General features: G+C 37.0%; 1 protein-coding gene across 4 annotated transcripts in view; it reads left to right on the forward strand.

Moving 5' to 3' along the window:
* Window positions 1-22,107, forward strand: part of LOC114464724 (septin-7-like) — a 50,113-nt gene extending 28,006 nt beyond the window's left edge. For 2 of the 4 annotated variants that reach the window (XM_028449213.1, XM_028449214.1), the window contains exons 4-14: window positions 4,569-4,669; window positions 7,174-7,308; window positions 9,872-9,989; window positions 10,220-10,312; window positions 11,724-11,820; window positions 15,593-15,604; window positions 18,072-18,123; window positions 18,388-18,513; window positions 19,265-19,400; window positions 19,484-19,629; window positions 20,965-22,107. In XM_028449213.1, coding sequence (XP_028305014.1) covers window positions 4,569-4,669; window positions 7,174-7,308; window positions 9,872-9,989; window positions 10,220-10,312; window positions 11,724-11,820; window positions 15,593-15,604; window positions 18,072-18,123; window positions 18,388-18,513; window positions 19,265-19,400; window positions 19,484-19,629; window positions 20,965-21,004 — 1,056 coding nt within the window. In that variant the 3' untranslated portion in view covers window positions 21,005-22,107. The remainder of the gene's footprint in view (window positions 1-4,568; window positions 4,670-7,173; window positions 7,309-9,871; window positions 9,990-10,219; window positions 10,313-11,723; window positions 11,821-15,592; window positions 15,605-18,071; window positions 18,124-18,387; window positions 18,514-19,264; window positions 19,401-19,483; window positions 19,630-20,964) is intronic. The other 2 variants (XM_028449216.1, XM_028449217.1) reach the window with 1 other exon arrangement.
* The last annotated feature ends 1,298 nt before the right edge of the window (window positions 22,108-23,405 follow it).

Consider the following 23,405-nt stretch of genomic DNA (forward strand, 5'->3'; position numbering starts at 1 on the left):
CCACCTAATCAACACTAAGCCAAGTAGAAGTGGTGATTTTTCAAAATAAAATACGAGAATACACACAAAAAAAAAAAAATTTAATTTTTCAAAGCGTGATTCTGTCTTTGCAGTCCAGTAACTCACATACTGAGTTTCCATCCGTACTGGGATTATAACCCTAACCTAATCCAATAAACAAATAAAACATGTCCCTTCACTTTGAAAACAAAATTATTTTTTTTTTGTTTTTTTTTCGCAAAAATGTATTATTGCGGTAGTGTGCATGTGCGCACATGTGCATATATGCTCATATACAGTCTCAGTACGATGCGCACGGACTGGTACCATTGATTGCCTGGAGATTGGGAACCACTGCGGTAGATACGAGAAAGTGGAGAGGAAATAAAGCATTAGAAGGATAAAAACTTATCTAAATCGACGAGTTGATAAGCACTGTAACTTCTAAAAGACATTTTGCATAAATTACATTAAACATTTCCTTTGTCATTTTAATATTTTTTAAATTCCTCATTTCTGGGGGAGAGGTTTTGGTTTATCTCACTATAATCCTCTAGTTATTTGTTTCCACATTTTTGGCAGATGGTCTATTTACATTACCCCCTGAAAGAATTTGAAGATTTGAACATAGACCCACTTTTTCTGATGAACCAAAGTTCTATTCTTTGGTACACACTAGAGTCCACATGAGCTTTGTAAACAAAGTGGACTATTTGAAGTGGCTGTATATGAAGAAAAACCTACCCTAAATTAAGTTATGCTTTATTTTTAATTCTTAAAGAATGAATTGCACCCACACTGTGTTTATGTATGTATTGTGTTTAAATACATCATTAGCAAATGTATGACTGTTTTACTGTTAACATGCATTAGGATGGTCATAATAGGAGTTTTCTCTCAGTCCCCTATAGTCAAAAAACAGCAGTAAATGTGTATAAAATCTTCCGGAAGTGGCTGCTGTGGTCTGAGGCTGAAGGACAGACCAGGTCACTTTATTTATACTTTGAAACGGTCTCCCATGTTCTGTTACTGCACTCACATTCTCCAAGATCAAGTTTCTTTCAAACAACAATGTCGAGTCTGACGACATTTTTGAGGTTTTCTCCCAATCTATTTTTCTTCAGTGAACTGGTGGCGATGGGCGTTTTGGTTTTGCGATGGCAGACATGTCATACACAGACACTTACAGTGCTAACACTCAAACACAACACTGGGTGCACAATTCAGCTCAGATATATTGTGTGGCTGCATTTGGAACTATACTTGGCCTGCTGTAAAACCAGAACGAGCATTTGAAGGTTTGTGGAAGCTGGGGAATGTTTGTGTTTGAGAGACAGGGATGTCGTTTGAGTTAAAGGTCCCCTCCTGAAATAACTTGACGGCCTTGTGAAACTATGTGGCAAAGCTGGGGAACAGTGAAAGAATAAGAAGATTTTGGTTTCTGCCTTCTCAATTTAAAATAGGTAGCACCTTAAAACAAGCCATTTTCCTCTACGTTACCTTAAATTTGGCCTGTGAAAAAATTAAATGTTTCATTGGACCATTCAAGCGTTGTTGGTTCCCTAAAATTACCTTTTTGTTTCTTCTGTACAAACACACACTTCTCTCAAATACTGTAAAGATAAAACACAAGCACTCAGAGAGCACACATCTCTGCTAAGCACCAAATCCCCTGTTTGCCAGATATTGGCACTTATCTGGATCAGTGATCCCCCCTACACACACACACACATACCCGTTTTTATCACACCGTGAGGACCAATGACAGAATGGTGTCTTTTGGGATCCACCCTTTCTGAAGGTCATACAGATCTGATTTTAACTTCTAAAATCATGAAAAATTTAAGGGAACACACAAATCACTTGAAACCTTAATTTTCAGGAAGTGATTTTTCAGGAAGTGGACCCCACCAGGGTAGAAAAACCAACGCGCGCGCGCGCACACACACACACACACACACACACACACACTGCTCGTCAAAGTCACCTTAACACATCACGGACCACTACGAGACCACACACCCTCCCAACAAAGTAAACCAGACTAAGTTCCGCCATCAGATCCTCTCAAAGTTCCCACGAACACGTTGACCGATGAACCTGCAGCAACAGTTATCAACTGGAAACTAGACTAAAGCTAACTAAGCTAAGCTAACCCCCCGAAACACAGACTGGGCAAAGAGCTAATGCCAACGAGTTCATAAAAAAGTTTATAATAAAGTCCGTGTTAAGCAGAAATAAGAGTGTTATGAGTTTGTCACACCACAGAAACATGTATCATTGACCACTGAGCCAAATTTGAAAAATGAAAAAAATTGCAAAGTATATAAAATTAGGTCTCAAAATCACTGGAGGCGTGTCAGTTAGAGGTGCTGGAACCACGCCCACCTGCGGGGAGGGCGCCGCCTCTTTACTGTGTCTACGAGAGAGAGCAATGTGAAAGCAGCTCCAGCGTCGATAGTGTTTCCTAAAGTGCTCGGATCGGACCAAACGAGGTGTCAGTGGAAAGGTCTGTTCCACCTGAGTCTGGATATGTACATCTCTCCCGGGTAGAGTCAAAACTACGCCCGCTAGAGGCAAAAAACAAAATTGCAACGTATAAAAGTGCTCATTTTATGGAAAATGTGGCACCAGCGGACACGTTTTATTCCCTTGAGTCCGAATATGTGGTTTGTTTTTGGCTAGGGGCCGAATTGCGCCCCGCTGGAGGCCGCAGAAGTTTGGTGTTTTTGAGCCAGCATTATGCTAATGATGGCTCCATTACATAATGTGGCCCTGATTTGTGACCCGCCCATTAAATCCTGAACACAGAAATTGGAAACAGTTTTTGAAGCCTAGCTCCACAATTACATTATAAATGGCTGAATGGCTTTGTACATGTTTTCAGGAATACATTTACTATTATTTAATGTGTTTAGAAGAAAATGTCAGAATTTGCTTTACAGGGACTTTAAAGAGTAAAAAGACTTGGAGTTATTTTTCCTTTTCATGTGCTTTTTAACAAAAGAATGTCAATGTAAATGATGAAATGAATAAATTGCATACAACACTAATAGAGTGACTCACAAATATATTCCATAAAATTTCAGCCCATAAACTCTGAGTCAGCAGCTATTGTAGCAGCTTTTTTTTTATTGTGTAAATGCTATTTCTGAAGCACATTCTAGTGTTGATGTATTCAGATTGATTTGAATTTGTAAGGAGCCTGTTTACACTTTAAGTTGGGAATAGTTTTATTTATTTATGTATTGTTTTTATATATCGTAATTTTTATCATTACTGTGATAAATACCAGAAATTTGGGATTCATTTTTAGTCCATATCACCCATCCCTAGTCTGGGAACATTTCACCCTTGACACAATAAAAAAAAGGCTTACCTACCCCAAGCCAAATTTTAAAAATTGTAGCCACATAGAGCAAATAGTTGTACGATTTGTCATTCGATTAATCGTTTCAATAATCGATGAGTAGTCGACTATTAAAATAGTCGTTAGTTGTAGCCCTACTTTAAAGGCTTGGAAGTAATTTCTATCTCCATTAATAACAACACAGTAGGTCCAAATGTATGGGCACCCCCATTTTATGAAAAGTCACAATGAAATGCGCAATCCCGATCCTATCTGGATGGAACTCATAGGGTTGTTGAAAACAATCGTTTAATCCCGATTTCATTATTGATTATTATAAATCAATTCTCAAATTTCCAAAGATCGATGACTTACATTTTTCAAATTGTAATATAAAACAGAAGTGTCCTCCTTTTTGGGATATTTCAATTTCATTATACAATATTGAAGGTGCTGTAAGGTGTTACTTGAAAGATAAGTCAAATAATTCAGAAAATCTATTTGATAATTGTTAATAATTGAAAGTTGGAATCAGGCTGAAAATGACAGTCTGATTTCATAAAGATTGCCATTTGTGATTCTGAATCAAGATATATGAATTTTAGAATATTCATTAATATTGAGAGATAAAGATTTTTTGATTTTTCAAACTCATTCAGAATCCGTGTATTGATCCGGATTTCCTCAAAAAGGTCGGTCTTTGGTTAAAATTTGGTTAAAATCCATCTGGAACTTTTGATGTAATCCTGGGAATAGACAAACAAACAAACGCTGGTGAGAATATTACCCTCTTGATGGAAGTAACAATTTTAGTCAAATTAAAAACTGTCCTTGCCCACCTGAATTGCATAGTTGTCATGGTGATGAAAATTTGTGTCATTGCATAACATTTTGTTTCTGCTTACCCTAGAAGTACTTTAGATAGAATTAGGGATGGATTGATAGGAAATATTGTGATAATTATCAATGCTGGCTTGGATGTCAGTAAAAAAGAAAGGGAAGAGCTTCAGTTTCCTTTTTCTACAATTTTGACCAGTAGATAATCTTCCCAGCTCTGTCTGTGTGGGCGATGATGCATCATTGATGCCCTGAGTGGGAGAGCACCATGTCACATGAGCCGCGTAGGCTTACGAGTGTGGGCACTTGCATGCTGCCTTGTTTTGCTTTCCGCAACGATCTCAACAGTGGCCTAACATACTTTACTGTTTGTGTGTTTCAGGTGGAGCAATCCAAAGTGTTGATCAAGGAGGGAGGCGTTCAGCTGACGCTCACCATTGTTGACACACCAGGGTTTGGAGATGCCGTGGACAACAGCAACTGGTGAGGAACTCCTGATAATCTAATGTTCCATTTGAACCTGTCAGGTTCATTTGGATTACAAAAAAAAATCTGGTTGATACGGTATATTTAAACAATTGTGAAGGTGAAAACTACCATTAAAAATATTTGACAGAGTCAACTGGAATGAAACTCCTGGTCTATGATCAAACCTATCCTCTGGTAGATTATAGGATTCTGTTATTTCTTTTTTTATTGTTTGCATTCAGTGGCCAGGCCACTACAGTTTCTGTGGGTGCATATCAGCCTGTAGAAACCTGTTTAACTCGGAGATGCTGTTTTTCAAATAAAAATGTTAAATGTATTAAAATGTTCAATTCTACACATTTCAAAATGTAGAGTGATTGAAAACATTACCAGCATTTTTTGTTTTCACGTGCGTTAAAGATTAAAAAAAAAAATTTAGACAACGACCATTAAGTCTATTATTCACTATCTACAAATTCTTTGAATTATAAAAAAAATACATACTGTTGTCTCTTTTTGTTGTGGTTTTAGAAAGTGATTTTATGTTCTATACAAATCAAAATGTGTTAGTTTTGTTTTTTAACACAATGAGATAATTGACTTTCAAACATTTTGAATTATCCACAACAAACAGAAGTGGCTTGAGTTTGACATATAGCACACATGTCCAACTCATGGCCCGGGGGCCAAATCCGGCCCTTTGGAGCATCAAATTCGCCCCCACAGGAGAAAGTAAAAATGACAGAGAAAACATGAATCGTTGTGTAAATGAAACTCAACAATATTTGCAGGGGCTCACAGTTTTCATGGGGCTTATATCACATGATTGCAGTATTTTTTTTACGTTAAACAGTTGAAAAAACAAAACATTTGTAAAATCCTTCAATTTTCCTGAAATTATTACATAATATTTTCCTTAATTAATAGAAATTGGTCAAACAAATCTAGAAAATTTTAAGCAAAGACCCTGTTGGGACTGATATCTATCACTTACATCTATGGCCCTCTTTAGATCAAACCTCTCTGTACTTGGCCCCTGAGCTAAAATAAGTTTGACACTCCTGACATAAAGACTGCCTCATTTAAAAGTCACATTCGTTCCAAAATGCATCATGTTTCAATACAGTTTGATAACCAACCAGACTGTTGCTATTTTCAGATGGCGCAGGTCACTGTTCTCCTATGGCTCCTGCCACTTGTGTAGTCAAAGCAAAAGAGCAAAACAAGGGATAAAAAGTCCTTGGGTTACCTTTAGCACCAACATTTCCACTGTTGATAAATGTCAAAAACCATTTGTACACTTTTGTTAAAGGGGATGTGCAGTAAAGTTGGTGCTTTATGTACAAGGAGATTGTCTTATGTGGAACAATAACGTGACAATTTTTGGGAGCTGCTCTGAGGGGATATGTCAGAGGGGGGCGATCTAAATAGAATTTTAAATTCAGGACGCACAACCTTGTTTTAAATCAGAAGTGTGGAAGCATTATGGCTTCCCCAAGACAAAATGAAAGAGGTGAGAAAGAAAGAACATGTGAAATCCAAGGTAAGAGGGGAACAGAGAGGAAAGAGAGAAATAAGAGAGAACGAATGAAAGTCATAGTTTGTTTGTTTATATTATTTCTTTGATGTGGGATTTGTTTTAAAGTCCAATTGTTAAGTCACGAAATACATTTTCAGTTGCACTTTTAAGAAGTAAAGGAACTATTATGCAGTTTTGCATCGTTTACTGTAGAGCCAGAATTTAAATGAATAGGCTTCTTCTTCATTTGTATTATTTCTTTAATTATTTCATCCAGGATTTATTTTTAATGAAATTGCATTGTTTTGCATATTTTAAGGGATTCTTTTGACAATGAAAGATAAAAGAAAATAGTACATTATTTTTATTTTATTTTAGAAGAAAAAATTATAATATTTTTCAGTCATCATTTGTCTACAGTCTCATTTTGTAAAATTAATCGTGAGAAAATCGAATAGTATTGGAAGTTCATCGTCATTTCACCTTGTGATGCTTCACATCGGGAGTATTAACGCTCTCATCAAGCAGCTGCACGGGTTTTCATGCAAGTCATGGAAATTTGGTCAAATGTTTTGGAAAAGTTCTGAAAAATCATTGTGAATAAAAGTGTGGAAACCCGAGTGTACGCAGCAAATATTTACCTGCGCTCTTTAACTGGCAGAGTGAAAATCACAGGTTTGAACTACTATTGAAGGAGTTAGGAATTGAACCTCTTTTCATTTTATTTTAGAGGAGCCAGGGCATATCCAAGGAAAGACAGGGCATGCTTTATTATCTTCCAGGCGTCTGTCTTATCTCTCTGGCTAACCTCGAGGTCTTATCCCATTTCACATTAAAGCCTTGGTGGGAAAAGATAAATCATACCATAAAGTCTATCAGACTTTCTCTGTTGGGTTTGATAGTGAAGAATGAGGATACCCCAGTAAAGGAACCTGTAAATGCCTGCTTTGTTCTTTTAAAGTTTCTAATAAACCTTCCTTTCTATCCTGTGCTTTCTTAGCTGGCAGCCAGTTATAAACTACATCGACAGCAAGTGTGAGGACTTCCTCAATGCAGAGTCGAGGGTGAACCGCAGATCCATGCCAGACAACAGAGTGCACTGCTGCCTGTACTTCATCGCGCCTTCAGGACACGGGTACGTGCTGCTCAAGACAACCTTCAACCTGTTTAAGGCAGAAAAATATGATCTGAGTGTGACTGAGTAGATGGATTTGGGTTATTCCTGTGTTTGACTGAGAAAAAAAGCTGCCAGCTACTGTGGGTGACCCACAAATGTTATATAAGCCAGTTCTGCTCATGCTCAGTAGAGCTCTAGTCCCCACTGGTGAATTAGAGCAGCTTGCAGAGGCAGAGCTTCCATCTCCGACTAGCAAACTCACTTGTGTCATCATGGCAGCATCTCAGATAGTGCAGCTGCACCATGGATTAAAGGTTTGAGATATACCTCCAAAATTATTTTATCAGTTGAACAATTAAATAAACAGAGCGAAAGCCATTCTGATAGGGAACTCATCACTGTTTGAAACCACCTCAACACTAGTTCACTAAATCAGCTTCTGTCTGCTGACTTCACTAACTTAAAACCCCAGAGAAATGTAGTGTATCTTGTCCATCCAAAAGCGGTCAAAAATGAAGTCTTAACGAAACAAAACTAGTACAAAAGTAATATATATATATATATACATACACAAATAATTACTTTTTGTTTAAAGCCATGTACTGTGAATTGCCAGTGTGAAATCAGTAGAAGAAGGACGGTAAGAAGTATAGTCAGGAATTGAAGCCTCAACTCACAAAAACACGCAAAATAAGAGAAAAATATACTGAATGATAAAAAGAACAGACAAACAACAACGAGATACACAAAATGATGATAGAAATGACCTTCATTAGAACATGAAGTGAAAATACAAAGATCAGTCTTGGTTCCACATCAAGAGGAAATGACAAAAACTATAGAAATATGTCTAATCAGGATTCACTAAAGACTGTTTAATTCCACTTATTTACAAAATAGGATTCTTTAAAGTATGTTATTTCTCATTCATTCCATCATTATGCTCTATAGTTGTTTTTAAGTAAAATTCTGAGCAAAATTTTGCCGAGACAAAGGGGGTACTTGCATTCAAAAGCAAGAGAAAGGGGTACTTAAGCCAAAAAAGTTTGAGAACCACTGCTGTAGATGAATACTAATGGAGCATGCATGGCTCACAAATCAGTAATAAGTCCACTTTGTAATTACCTCTTAAATAATTAGATTAGTGACTGCACAAATATCCTAATCACGCTGCTATCTCTATATTTGGCTGATTTGAATCCTATAGGGGTTTGTTTAAGAAGTGTAATTTATGTTTTTGGGCTCTGCCTCTCTATAAAGTGACATTCCTCAAACAGCTATGCAGTTAATCAACTGTGTGATAAAGTTCTGAGGTCATTGCAGTGCCCAGACAGCACATATCTCATGTTTTCCTCTGCTGAACGCAGACAGTTTGACTCTGATATTATCTGGAGGTGCCTCCACTCCAGCTGTCCTCCAAAGCCTCCCGACACACAAGCCCGACCTCATTCCTGAGAGTCCCTTCACTCCAGTGTCCAGATCAGTGAACCACTGAACAGCTGTTTCCATGCTTTCTTTGTATTTCTGCATTCCTGTGACGTGCATTCCGAGAGCCCACTCTCAGAGTGCAGCACATTGCATGCAAATCTTTACATAGCTGCAGCATTATGCAGCACACACTCACCTTCCCACTCAGAGTTCAGCATCTGGTCACAAAACACCCTGAACATTGGCCGTAGGGGAGCTCCTAGGTGGTATGTTGGGTTAGAACTCCATCAGTTATTACTGTGACTGCTGAAGGCTATGGTTAACACAGATAGGTTTCGCCATCTGGTGGTGACCTAGAACATCAAACACACACACAGTGAGGGGGAACAAGGTGGGGCAATTTTTTGTGATTGTTTTTAATTATTATTATTATTTAATCTGTGACCAAACAAAGTCAAATTCAGAAAGAAAGACACCTGTACCTATTTATTTTATTTAGGATTTTCTAAGAGTTGTACATCGCTTTTAATGAATGTCTGCTAATTTAAGTTGTATTTTTATAATTAATCATGGTAGCACTTAGTTGTTGTTTAATGTTAAATTCAATAGCCGATACATTGTTATTTAAAAAATATTGCAAAAGGAGTGTCAAAGGCAATTGCACCATTGTAGGATGCAACTTGCATTCCTTGTGTCACATTTTTGCTACTAAACATGGCACATTGTCAGACCTCTGTTACACTAGTACACTGGAAATGCCGGCTCATTTTTGCGCTCTAATGGTCTTGATTAGATTTTTGTGGTTCAGAACTAAGTGAATTTTGGCAAAAGATTTTGGAAAAGATTTAAAAAATCATTGTGAAAAACCGTGGTTGTGTTGTGTAGCTCTGTAATCTTACTCATGCTGCATGCTCATTAATTTCAGCAAATTTTAGGTTGATTGCAGGTTGAGGAAAAAAAAACAAATCCACATCAAAAAGTTTTCTTTTCAGTTTATTATTTAACATTCACAACATGTCAGTGCACATACATACTATGCAAAATTAAAATTAAACGTAAAAATACTGTGCATCCCAAAAGCCAGAGGAATTTTGTGGTTTTACACTTAATGCTTCTCTCTCATTCTAACTCTTTCACTCTCTCTTTCAATCAGCCTGAAACCGCTGGACATTGAGTTCATGAAGAGACTCCATGACAAAGTCAACGTGATTCCTCTCATTGCAAAAGCTGACACTCTGACCCCTGAGGAGTGTCAACTTTTTAAAAAACAGGTATGCTTCTGATTATTGCACCAGTTGGGATTAGTTCATGAATGCTGTTGCAATGTAAAAAGACAACTACATGCAAACATTTAATGCAATGTGGTTTCAGTTTCATAACGCTGCCTGCAATTTATTTCACCTGAATTTATAAAAGTACGATATTTATCTTTGATTTTAGTAGATTAACCTTATTCGTGTTAGACATTTTACATTGGATCATAAATACTTTATTTCCCCAGATAATGAAAGAGATCCAGGAGCACAAAATCAAAATTTATGAGTTCCCCGACACCGAGGACGATGAGGACAACAAGCTTATCCGAAAGATCAAGGTACAGAAGCAAAGCTACACAGGACTCGGGCTGATTTAAGGTTACCCCATTGATCCCATGTACCGTAGTTGGATTGGTCCTCATAGGTGCATTACCATTCCAGATCTGTCTTTTGTCAGTTGGACATTACTGTCATCTACATGAAGTACAAAAAGAGTTTTTTATTTTATAAACCAACATAGATTATTACATCAAATATATATATCACAGTCCAAATGAAACATTTCCATGATTGGAAAGGAGCAGTAAGAAAACTAAAATTCCTATATTTCTTCCTCTTAACTTAATAAATACATAATTATTGACCCCACCAACCTTCCACCATCAGTCCACACAGTTTTCACTATTCTCTAATAACTTAAAAATGCCAAATCAATATTTACAAATCACACCCAGAGTCGACTTTCTGAAGCTTATTGGCAGATTTTTTATTATTTTTTTTAAATTGACAAATATTTGTACAAACATTCAAATCATTTTGTTGAGCATTCCACAACAACAACAGACGAACACATTCGTCTTAAAGTAGTACGAGCTACTTGGTTTTTAAAATCAAATTTCCTCATGTGATCATCATTCTCAGATGCACTCACAAATAATCTTTGAACTTACTCTGGCAGCGTTCTGCTTTTGGGTTTAAACACAAAAACTAATATTTGCAGTTCAATTATATCTTTACATTTTGATAACCCTGATTTTATATGTAAATAATTTGTATGATCTCTGAAACCGACTTTGTAAATAATTCTGATCATTCTTTTTTGTAACAAAATCAATGGTAAAATATTGCTAGTATACGTGTTGGTACCCCACACTTTAACACAATAAGTGAAATGTGACAAAATAATTGAATATAGCATTCTCAAAATGTTGCAAGATAAAACATACTTAGCTTTTTTCAAAATAAAAATATTTCCATGACAGTTGATCATCCAAAATAACTCCAAGGAATCTAAACTCAGTCACTCTCTCAATCTCAGTACCATCTATAGACAATCTCACTTCCTCTGTATTTTTGTTTCCAAAAACCATAAACTTAGTTTTATTTAAATTTAATGACAACCTATTTTTATTTAGCCAATATTTAAGTAGAAGCATTTCCTTTACAACATTTCCAGGTATAGTTTTTAAATCATCTCCTTAGCAAAATACATTTATATCATCAGCAAATAATACTAATTGCAGCATTTTTTTTTTTTACCTTGTCATGTAGAGGTTTGAGGTCTGATGTGATCTCATCTTGGTTTGAAATGTTGCTGACTAAACCTTTTACTCTTAACATGTGTGTAATTTTTATATTTTATGACATACTCTAGCATTCAATATAGATTCAGTAGATCAATTTACAGTATATGTATTTTTTCTTTGTTTGGTTGTTTTTTTTTTTTTTTTACAATACACTGTTTTTCAGGAGAAGATGCCTCTGGCTGTGGTCGGCAGCAACGTTGTGATTGAGGTGAACGGCAAGAAGGTCAGAGGTCGTCAGTACCCATGGGGCGTTGCTGAAGGTAGGGTCACTCTGATAAACCTGCAACTCAAAGTTTGTGCAACAAGAAATTTATTTTCCATTTTTAAGGTCTGCAATTTAATATGATAAAGGTTTGTTTTGTTTATTTAACTTTATCTGGTTTTAAAACAATGTTGCTGCACAACAGCTAAAAAGCAGAAGATACTGAAGTGTACTGATGTGCAATGTAGTGCTGCAGTGACTATATGCTGTATATATATTTATTTTTTTCCAATTTCATTGAAAAATTGCAGGTTTACAAATCAGTAAAAAAAACAAAAAGGGAACAAAGAACAAAGTCGGGGAAAACATCACTAGCAAAGAATAAAACAAATACAGGCATCATCACTATGTTGCCCTATGCGCAGTAATTCACTGAACACAATGAACACACTTGAAACCCAGAAAACCAATTAAATATCAACACATTTCTACTGGGGAAATTAACTGCCAGGATTGGTGCTCAGACACTGAAATATCTTCTCGGATCCTGACTAATAAGCAAGTTCATGTTTATGATTCGATTGTCGCCCTGTCGTTTCTAAGACTGTCTTGAGACAGGTTAGTTTTACTTTGCTGATGGAGTGCACCACAACTCTACCGTATGATACCTAGGATAGTTTGCTCCTGTAACTAATCTACTGTGTGTCAGTGAGTGGATCGACTACTGTGCACACATATACACACGTCTATTTTTTTTTTTTTTTTTTTTTTTTTTTTTTTTTAATTATTTCATTGTAATTTTTTTTTTTTTTTTTTTACCCTTAAAATAGTGCTACCTTAACTTCACCATGCATAATGAATTACAATTATGGTGTAATTGTAATTGTAAATTCAAAAATATGTTGCTGTTGTAATCATAATTAAATTGTAACTGAGTTCAAATAATTGGTTTATGTAGTTCTACAAATATGTAGTTAACAATTATTAAAATATGTTTCATATCAAGCTTTCCCACATTTTACCATTTATAAACATTGAAATTGAGGGGTATACTGACACAAAAAAGGTGCAGATGCGCAAACAAAAATGATTAAAACCTATATTTTCATTGATTTAGAAGCCTAACAGGATAACCAATAGATAGGGAAGTTAGTTGATAGATATTTGTTTTTAGTGTATTTTACAGCTGATTTAGGACCCGTTATCATAAGAGATGCTAACAGAAAGCTAATACCAGAGGAAGGTTAACTTTTATTAGCTTTATTTATTTCAGGCTCAGTGATTGTGATTAATTGTAATTGAACCTTAGTAATTGAGAATGTAAGTGGAATTTACTTTCTGGGAGTAAAAAAAACATTATTTTATTGTAATTGGAAAAAATGTTGGTAATTGTAATTGAACATGGATAATTGAAAATGTAATTATAACTGAAAAATGTAGTTGACCCCAACCCCGTGTTAAATGTTCTGCAACTTTAACATAGATGTTATTAGGGAAGCATGTGTGATCCATGTTTCTGTTCCTTATGCACAACATAGCTTATAATGCTTATGTTGTTTAGCTGTGAGAGTGCGTTGGAGTTGATTCATGTTTTAAACAAAGTGTGATGGCAAAAATAATTTGAATTGCAAAGTGATCAACCAAATACATGAATGGGTTATTGGACACCCTTGTTCATTTATTTGAAACTGGAACAAACATGTTACTAATTATTTACTTCTTTACCACACTGTAATAGAAGCTGATATGAGAAAAACATTTGCGCTTCCTACAAATACTTTGTGTCACTCTCAACACTGACCAAAATAAAGCAACAGTCAAATATGGAATGAAAATAACATCAGTAGTCCAGAAATGGTCTCTAACACACAAGACTAATAAGTAATTTTGAATATGAAATGCAAGTACTGTAGCTGTCCCAGTCTTGGCTCGGAACCGTTTTACCAGTAAGTCAACAGAGTGCTTTCTTTAAAAGTTCTAAAAAATAGTGCTTTTTTGTGGTATTATCCAAAGGATATTTATGATCAGTTTATGTTTACCTTCACTCGACACTTTAGGCCAGATATATGCATCTGACGGTTCGTGGGCCACATGCGGCCCTCTAATTTTGTGCGTCCCCACAAATAAACACACAAAATCACTCGTTCATTCCATCAATATGCTCTGTAGTTGTTTTTTCCACCGTGTTCTGAGCAAAATGTTGGAGTCGGACAAAAGCAGTACTTAGACTCAGAAATAAGAGAAAGAGGGTACTTGAGCCAAAAAAGATTGAAAACCACTGATCTGTATGACCACTCTATTCTGAATTCTGGCACCACTGTAGTAGTTCACTGCTGTTCACTGCACAATAATCAGAGGTGTTGACCAATCTGTGATTTATGAAATATTCGTATCTGACCAATCCCAGCATACAAATGATTGGGTGTTAATACATGTGGCATTTATTAACATGCCTATAAATCTTCATGGTTCGGAGGCCCCGCCCACTGAGGTTAAACAAACACTGGCACATGTGAGGTGGAGCAATATATAAATTTGCTTTTTGACATTGAAAACTGGACTTAAAGGTATAGTTTTGCAGCATTTTGCTATTTGCTGCGCGTTAGTCCGTGTCAGCCACCATATAAAGGCGCTCAGAGGTGACATCTGCCCCCCTGTGTGCGCTGCTTACAACTTCACAGCAGAGATCCTGGAGGGACACACGGAAATATACCGTTTACTGTATATCAGCAGTAGTTGTTCGCACACTTTAGGCAATAAATTAACGAAACTCTTTAAAAAAAAAAAAACCATGACATGAGCCTGAAGTGTGGGTGTGTAGATTCCCTGGAAGGAAAACCAAGAAAGTGTTTTCAGTAATATACAGCGTTATTTTTGTTTAATTTGTTTTAATATTCTGTTTAGATCTGTTCTGAATGTGTCTGCTTATGCTTTAATGACAGTTGAGGTTACTGTATTTTTAAACTCAGTCAGATTAGGCTGTGATGCACCACAAAGCCACACACTCAGCTTTGCGAACACAAGGTCAGACCTGACGTGAGATCTGATGGTAGCGCTTAAATCTGAACACACGAACGGTTAATAAATGAGGGCCACTGTGTTTGGTCTGACAGAACATCTAAATGACTGTTATTTAAGGCCTCAGAATATGAATGCTTTGTTCAAATGAATAATTCTGCCTAAATTTGCACCCATTTATGCTGACATATCCATATTTTATTTATTTATTTTTTTTAATGTATGATCTGGTACTGGTAAACTGTTAAATGAGACCATAAATGGGCTCAGTAATGAACTTTATGGAACGTTGTACTTTATTTTCATTTCCATAAGTTAATTACCTACTAGTACAAGGTTATTAAGATTGTCTCCCACATGTAGGAATAGAAGATGCTACACAAACTACACAGCAAAGTTTGTCGATATCTAATGGTGCGGTTTGTCGTATTGTGTATTGGCAGCTTGAATCTATTTCGATGACTTTTTTGTTTTGTTTGGTGCACTCTTTCTTCCCCTCAGCATCAAGATACACACACTCCAACACCCCTCTGTGTCAGCCTGGTGGTCTTACCCCCATTAGGGATTCTGGAAAAGGAGGGTAGACTAGGTTAGAATTATATCAACGTGTTATTTTCACACCATTAGCCACAACAAATAACTATAGTGTATATTGCCTTTTTTTTTCTTCCTTTTTTTTATTGTCATGTATGTCTTATCTGTAGTAAATCTTTGTGTCTCTGTGGTTGACCATTTATCAGTCGTTCACAATTTCATTCTTTTTTCTCTTTTTTCTTTTTGTTCCTTTGTCTTTTCTTTTCCATGACTGACAGAGGGCATTTTTGGTAAACAAATATATCTTTGACTTTATTTCAGCCTCACTTTTCTTCCCTCCTTCCATCCTACTCCTTCCTTTCACCTTGAAAGATGTCCGACCCCTGCTCCCGTCAGTACTATCCCAAGCCCAACCCTCCCAATGCTCCACATTTTTGTTGCTGCGCTTTTTCATTGTTAGGCTGATGGTCAAACCGATGCTCGAATCAGACCTGGGACAAGACTCTTGTTCTCTGTCTTTTTAGATGGTCATTATATCTAAAGTTTTGTTATCAAACAGTATTTATTAAAGAAATCTGGAAGTATTTGTTTGTATTTAGTGGATCTATCAATTAAAAATGAACTGAACTTTAGTCCCAGGTCTGATGCAGTTTAATAGTCATGGGTAAACTTAGAGGCTGCTGAGGCCACAATGGGAAACTACTCTAACACAGTGGTTCCACTTCTTTGCTCTGGTGATATCAAATGCTGGTTTATACCTGCTTGCCCTGTCATTTAGCTCTGCGCTCTGTGAGCTTAGCCGGCTACTGCAAGTAGAAGACTTCCTATTTTTGGCTTAGTGTTATCACCAGAACAAGGACCAGGATCCATTCTCCATTCATGTAATCCATCGCTTCCAGGCTTTTTTTTATAGCAATTATTTATATGTTGTTGTTTATTCAAAAGTGGCATGTAGCAAATCATTTAGGCTAATATGTTGCTTGAAATAATTTTTGATTTTTTTTTTTACTTATCACTTATATTCCTATGGAAGAATTGTGCACGCCCTAACACACACGTGCATGTTTTGGATACAAAGATTGTTCCGTTTTTTACATTTTATTTTTGTCTAGACAAAATAAAACTGTTCATTTTCATGGCTTCAATAATCACTAGAGAGAAAAAAAAGCAGTTGTTTAAAACACCTGATGGGCTTTATTTCATCCGTCCAACTCAAGGTAAAACTAGAAAAATCTGCAGTTGCATCAGGTGTTTTCATCACTCAATCTGTGTAAAACATATTTTCTTCCGATCCTTGACCCAACCTCGCTCCTTAACCGGTTCCTTTTAGTAAATCTTGTGCCTGAGGCTGGTCATACACAGTTCCTCAAATAACAACCCCGCCCCCCTTCCTCCGTCTACCAATTATGCTCCTTCAACCAGCCCTGTGCTGTGTAGCAAGTCACCTTGGACACATGCAGGTTATGGTGTTAATCCGGGCCAAATCTGGGCTGAACCTGGGCCAAACACAAGCTGATACCTGGCCAAGTCTGAATCATCACATAAAAGACTTAAATCCCAGCTACCCAGATTTAGCCCCCCTGCTAGGAGCGAAGAGTAACTGAAAACCCGTACCCCTCCCCTCCGTCAGAGCTCCCTCCTCTAGAAGAGACAGGAGGTCATTGGCTGGCTTTGGAGGCCAAAGGGCGGGACTGCTTAAGTTTCATCAATGGTAAGGTGTCCTCCTCATTTACTCCCGTGATGATAATGACCAAACCTGATAGAGGCGGCATATTTGATGGAGAGGAGGCTTGGAGAACCATCCCACACATCCTCGGCAGCATATCCTCTGCAGTCCTTTTCCAGAATCCCATCGTGACCTTCTAACCCTGTCTTGTTGAGATGAAACCCAGCAGTCAATTCACCAGTGCAAAGCGAACACCTCTGTTTGCTCTAGTCTGGCAAATATCTCTTGTTTTGCTCCAACTGTTTGGTGTGCTGTCTATGAAAGGCTTTGATCAGAGAAAAACCTCAGCTGTGAGAATCGCAGTTAAAAACCTACCAGGAAGTGAATTCTCTCTTTGAACATTTTTTCTCACTTTTACAAGATCAGATGAAAGTCAAAGTTGTTGTGAAATTTCCCATTGGTTTAGCAAACATTAGCAATTTTTTTAGACCATGCTCTGGCTTTGGTTTTTGCTTCCATGGTTTGTGGCCTTTGTTATTTCACAAACATATTTGATTCCACAATAATAAAAAAAAAAACATTGTTTAAAGACAAGAATGGAAACCAACAAACTATGAGATGGTGAACATTGTTGTTCAGGTGAAGTGTAAAGCACAGCTGAGAAATAGTTTTACTTAAGTGTCAGATTCTGTGGGAGACTTCCACAATAAAAGCATCCTACGTGATCATGGCTTTATTCTTGGGCTTCTGTAACTGATGTTGCAGTTCACCGAAACATTGGCCTTTTTAAATGTGCCTTCCTCATGTAACCAAAATAACTGACATTTACCATTCCGTCATGAGTCACTGACATGCAGTAATATAACACTACCATGTTTTCACTCATTAACACACTACAGGTTTGCAGATGATAATATGGGACTGCGTCTGTATCCTCTGCTTTTAGGCAGTGATGCAGCGCAGATACCCGCAGATCTGAGACCTAAAGTGATCATCCTAACTGATCCAGTTGGACTTTTCTTGTTGAGTAATCGGCTTTTGTGTTTGTCTCTTTCCCTCTGTGTGTTCCTCTTTATTCCTTTGTGTTTCAGTGGAGAACGGTGAACACTGCGACTTTACCGTGCTGCGCAACATGCTCATCAGGTGAAAAGGATTCTCTCAAGCTAAGTTTGGCAGCACAACCTAAACTGATTTGTGTTGGTTTGATCCATCACTAAAGGACAAAGTCTTATTACCTGTTCAATTTTTATTATTTAAGCATATTTTAGCTGACTTTTTTTTCATGAAAACACCTACAAGTTACCTTTTATCAGCGATCTATTACTTGACTAGAGAATGTATGTAAATCTTTTTAACTGTTTTTAAGTTGTTTTTTATTACTCTCTTATTTTTACCCTCTCTATACAGGACTCACATGCAGGATTTGAAGGACGTTACCAACAACGTCCACTACGAGAACTACCGCAGTAAGAAACTTGCTGCCGTCACCTGTAACGGAGTTGACACCACCAAGACCAAAGGGCAGCTCACCAAGTACGACCCCAGTTTTAGCTTTTGATAAAAAAAAATATTTCAACCCTCGGTGCACTTTTCATAATAAGTATTACAAGGTTAGAATTTAATTTGGCAGACACTTTTATCCAAAGCGACGTACAACATGAGAAGTTAAGGTTAAGGGACTTTGCTCAACATCCCACAGTGATGACCCAGGTTGGATTCAAACTGGTGACCCTCCGATTACAAGCCCTTAACCGTTACGTCACCACCGCCTTTTTGTTGGGAAAGTGACCAAAAACTAGTGTAAAAAGATGTGCTTAAATAATACTTTTTTTAATGTGGTAAGCCACACGTGTCAAACTGACAGCATCTGATTCAGAAGTGGAAATGACAGAAAACAAGATTCATTGTGTAAATTATCAAATAATTCAGTTGTAAATTGTTGTTGAATGAACTCTAAATTTTCCAAGATCCAGCAATTTTTCTAAAATTATTCCGCAAAATCTCGCCAATTAAATAAAGAAATTGTTCAGAAAGTACGTAAATCAAAGGACACTTAAGTATGTGTCACTTATTGCTTAGATATTCTTGATGTCTTCCATACTTTAATCTAATTTATAACTGGAAGTGTAAACTTGGGCACAGTAATGATGAAATTGTTCAGCCCCTGAACTAAAATGAGTTTGACACCCCTGTATTAAGCTTTCTGTGTTGTGTTACGGCAAAGCTTGTTAGGGAACTCTGTGTTTTTAATGAATGACTCTCCCTTCCTTTGTTTGATGCTCAGGAGTCCGCTGGCTCAGATGGAGGAGGAGCGCCGGGAACATGTGATGAAGATGAAGAAGATGGAGGCAGAAATGGAGCAAGTGTTTGAGATGAAGGTGAAGGAGAAGAAGCAGAAACTGAAGGACTCGGAGGCCGAGGTTGGTCAGAGGGCTTTAACTGTGGCAGAACAGCAGGTGGTCAAACGTGGTCCGACTGTCTGATGTGTGGTCTGATCTTTCAGCTGGAGCGACGCCACGAGCAGATGAAGAGGAACCTGGAAGCGCAGTACAAGGACCTGGAGGAGAAGAGGCGAGTGTTCGAGGACGAGAAGAACAACTGGGAGGCTCAGCAGAGAATCCTAGAGCAGCAGAAACTGGACGCCTCCAAGTCAGTAAACAAATCAGTTTCTCAATACTTGGCATTTTAATTTTTAATTTGTTTTTCCCTTCATTCGAAGAAAGAAAAGTTTTTTTAATGACTAGCATTTGAAGTGTTGACAGATTTATTTTCCAAATAATTATGGACACTAAAGTATGCCTTCAGTGAATGTATTATTTCCTCTGTCAGTGGTTTCCAAACAGCGGTACGGGTTCCGGAGCACACGCGTAAAAAATAATCTGGAAATGTTTGTAGTTTCTTAAGGAAACCTTATTGACTTACTATTGTGATTACTTCAATAGTAAGTCAATACGGTCACCTTTGTAAAACGTAGATAATGATTGTCTCCTATTGTCAGTCTAACTTACTACTACTAAGTAATCACAAAAGTTGCAATGTATTTAGTTTAATACATTTTTTTATCACTTTAAATTGGTCATTGTTTTCAATTTGACGATTAAGCCTAATGCTGTGTTCACACCGAATGCGTCATCTGCGGTACCGGACGCGTTTGCTGCACATAACGGTCCGCATGCGTCACAAGATTAAAAAAAAGTCCCCGTTCGCTTCATATGCGCATCTGAAGCGCAGCACCGCCCACCAGTGACACATCCAACTCGATGAGTTTCACTGCCTGCACTCCTTTTTCTCCTCTCATAAACATAAACCACTAGTGAAAAAAGCCAGTGTGATTAGCGGCTAATGCTATCCTAACTCAGTGCCAACTTTCAATGATGAAAACTACAGAGAGAACTTTTACCTGCTACTACCACCTCCTCGCTGATTCTCCTCCACACCAAATCCTTCCTAGTCCAGTCCCAGTTATAAAGGCCATGTCATACAGCTCCAGGTGGTCACACACAGCTTCTACTCCATGGCTGAATGGGTGAACAGACCGGTGTCCGAGTTGATGGCCTGACGTCATCGTCAGCAAAGACTCTGATTGGCTTTTGTCATGCGAAACGTTTGCACGAGTTCAATATTTTCAACTCTTGCGAATGTGCGGATATGCGTAAAATTGGGAGCGCGCTCGCACGGCCAACGCTGTTGACCTTGTGGATCAGACCACACCGCCGCACAGGAAAGATTTTGCATCTGGGACGCATCTATCCATTGACTTTGTATGTAATCTGGACGTGCAGACATTTTGTGACGCAGCCGGTGTTAACGCAACATGAGGGAACCAATGTGTATGATATATGAAATTATATAGATGGATTACACAGGATTTGACAAAAATGTAAAGGGGTACACGGGACAAAAAATATTGGGAACCACTACTCTACGTTTTTTTGTGCCGTTTATTGAACACATTTCTGAGAAAATGTTTTTGTTTTCTTGCAGGACGATGGAAAAAAACAAGAAGAAAGGAAAAATCTTCTGAAGAGAGAGCCAACCTTAAACTTCAGTTTTACAAAAACCTGTTGTTTTTTGTGTTTTTTTTAATCATCCCTTCTAAAAGCTCCCTGGTACTCAGAGTAACCACGGACAATAATATTTACAACAAACAACCATAACAGCTGGTTGACAAACAGGTTTCCACCGGACCGTCTTACTGCAGGATTTCATTGTACTTCTCGAACCCATTCGTTTTCATGAGGAATGCATGTGTTGTGAAAATCTATTTTCCTATATCTACTGACAAGGAGGAGAAGAGGGTTCCTCTGAGCGTACACATGGCAGGGACCATGCACGGCCATTTGTACACAAGACATAGTTATTTGCTCTTCTTTTCTGCAAGTAGATAAATGTTTACTCTCCTTTTTTCCCTTCGACTTCTGCATTATTGAACACACTAAAATGGACAGAGCATCGAGAAAGCAAAGGATTTGATAGACTGGTTGAAACATCACTAAAACATTACTCGGATTAATTACTCTTTCAAGTGTGGGACAATGACAGTTATTGAAAAAAGTTTCCATTTACAGCTTTTACGTTTTGATTCGGAAGCAATTTGTAATCACGTTTTTGTTGCATGAGTTGAACTAAATAGTTTTGTTTTTCCACTGAAACCTTTAAACTTTAATCTTTTAGGAAAAAAGGATAAATAGGTCTTATGTCCTACCTTTTTTTTAACCAAATAAATCTTTTTGAAAACTACAAAAACACCAGTTTTGACATTTGTGCTGACTCAGGGTGAAAAGCAGGGTGCACACAAACGCACATGTGAAATAATGAAACTCTGCCCTGCCAAATGTAGTGACAAGTTCATTTAAAATGCTTTTTTCTGTTATGGACTTTGTTTCCTAGGATAAAATAAGATTTAATCTTTAATGTAACTCATGAGCATTTAGCCTGCAAAACATCATTTGAAGTATTTTTTTTAACTTGGCATCAGGCTAATTTTTTAGTTTTTTTGTCAAATGCCTTATCAATAAATACGTTAGAATAAAATAATTGTTGATTAAAAGGAGCTTTTGCTACTCAGTGGAACATGTTATCAATTCAATGTGAAGTTTGTTCTTATTCCATTAAAAATGAGTTACATAAACATAAAAAGTTGCCCTTTAACTGTCGGCGTGACCGAGTTCCTGCAAATGTGTTTTATTCATAGTTTTGTTTGAGTGACAGATACTGAAAACTCTGGCATGTAGTGTGTGCAACAGCAGCTTTTATTCTTATCTGAATGGATTATGGTTTACAGTGATGAAGTTTTATGTTGTGATGTACGTGATGGGTGTTTTCATTGAACTGAACCTTTTTTAGCTTTTCCTTTTAGTGAAACCACTCAAGGAATCCTTCATCCATCAAAAAAGCCAAAATAGTTTTTCAAACCTTCCTTCGACAAGACAAGGAAAGGCTTTGCCATCATATTTGTTTTATGTTTATTTCACATGCCAATATGTCACCCTCAGTGAAACAGGACATTAAATAAAGTGTAAATGGTTTGACCTTTCTTGTACTTTTCCCAGAGTTGCCAACGCTTTATTTTCATATGATATTACTCATGCTTTGAGTGCTCGAATAAATCCTTGCTTGTAGTTTTCTTGATTACTCATTAATGGGATGTTATGATGCATTTTCAGACTTTCTGCTATTTCAAACTAAAGGGACTAACTTTACACCTTTAGCACTATTACTTGTATGGATTTGTTCCCGATAGGAATGCATATACTTATATGTTTATAAATGTATATGTATGCATATTGTATATACTGGAGTCCATACGGTGGCCTATTCTTTGGATTTTGTCATTTTCTTTTTTTTTCTGAATATTGTATCCAAATAAAGAAAAGGAAAAGCTATTATTTCCTTAGATTCCACAAAAAAAATGCTTCTTTTTTTTTTTTTCTAACCCTAAACATACAGATCTATACATACAGTTTTCAATTTTCATCTTTGCCTATAAAAGCACCCTCTCAGGACCACTCTGCTATGCTTTGTATATTCAGTACAAAAAGCTATTTTCATTTGGTCCAACAAGTCAGAGAAACGTGACTGAAACTAGGTTTAATTGCATGTGAACCACTTCTACCATTCTAGTAACATGCAGTTATATAGACTTCAATATAGGTGGATGTTTTTTTTGTAATATTTTTGTTTTATATATGATGAATAGACACGTTTTTTTGCTTATCTTTTGTTTTTTCATGTGCTCCGTCTCCTAATTGTATATTAAAGTTAAATGTCATGCTTCAACTCCGTGTGTGCTTGTATTATTGCCGTTTAGGAAATTATATATATATACAGTATATGAAATGCCCAAATGTATATATATATGAAAGTTTGAATATATATATAGTGAAAAGTCCTAATATATGTGAGACAAGTTTGAATATGTATAA

This window comes from Gouania willdenowi, chromosome 6 (genome assembly GCF_900634775.1).
Source record: "Gouania willdenowi chromosome 6, fGouWil2.1, whole genome shotgun sequence".
Taxonomy (NCBI): Eukaryota; Metazoa; Chordata; class Actinopteri; order Blenniiformes; family Gobiesocidae; genus Gouania; species Gouania willdenowi.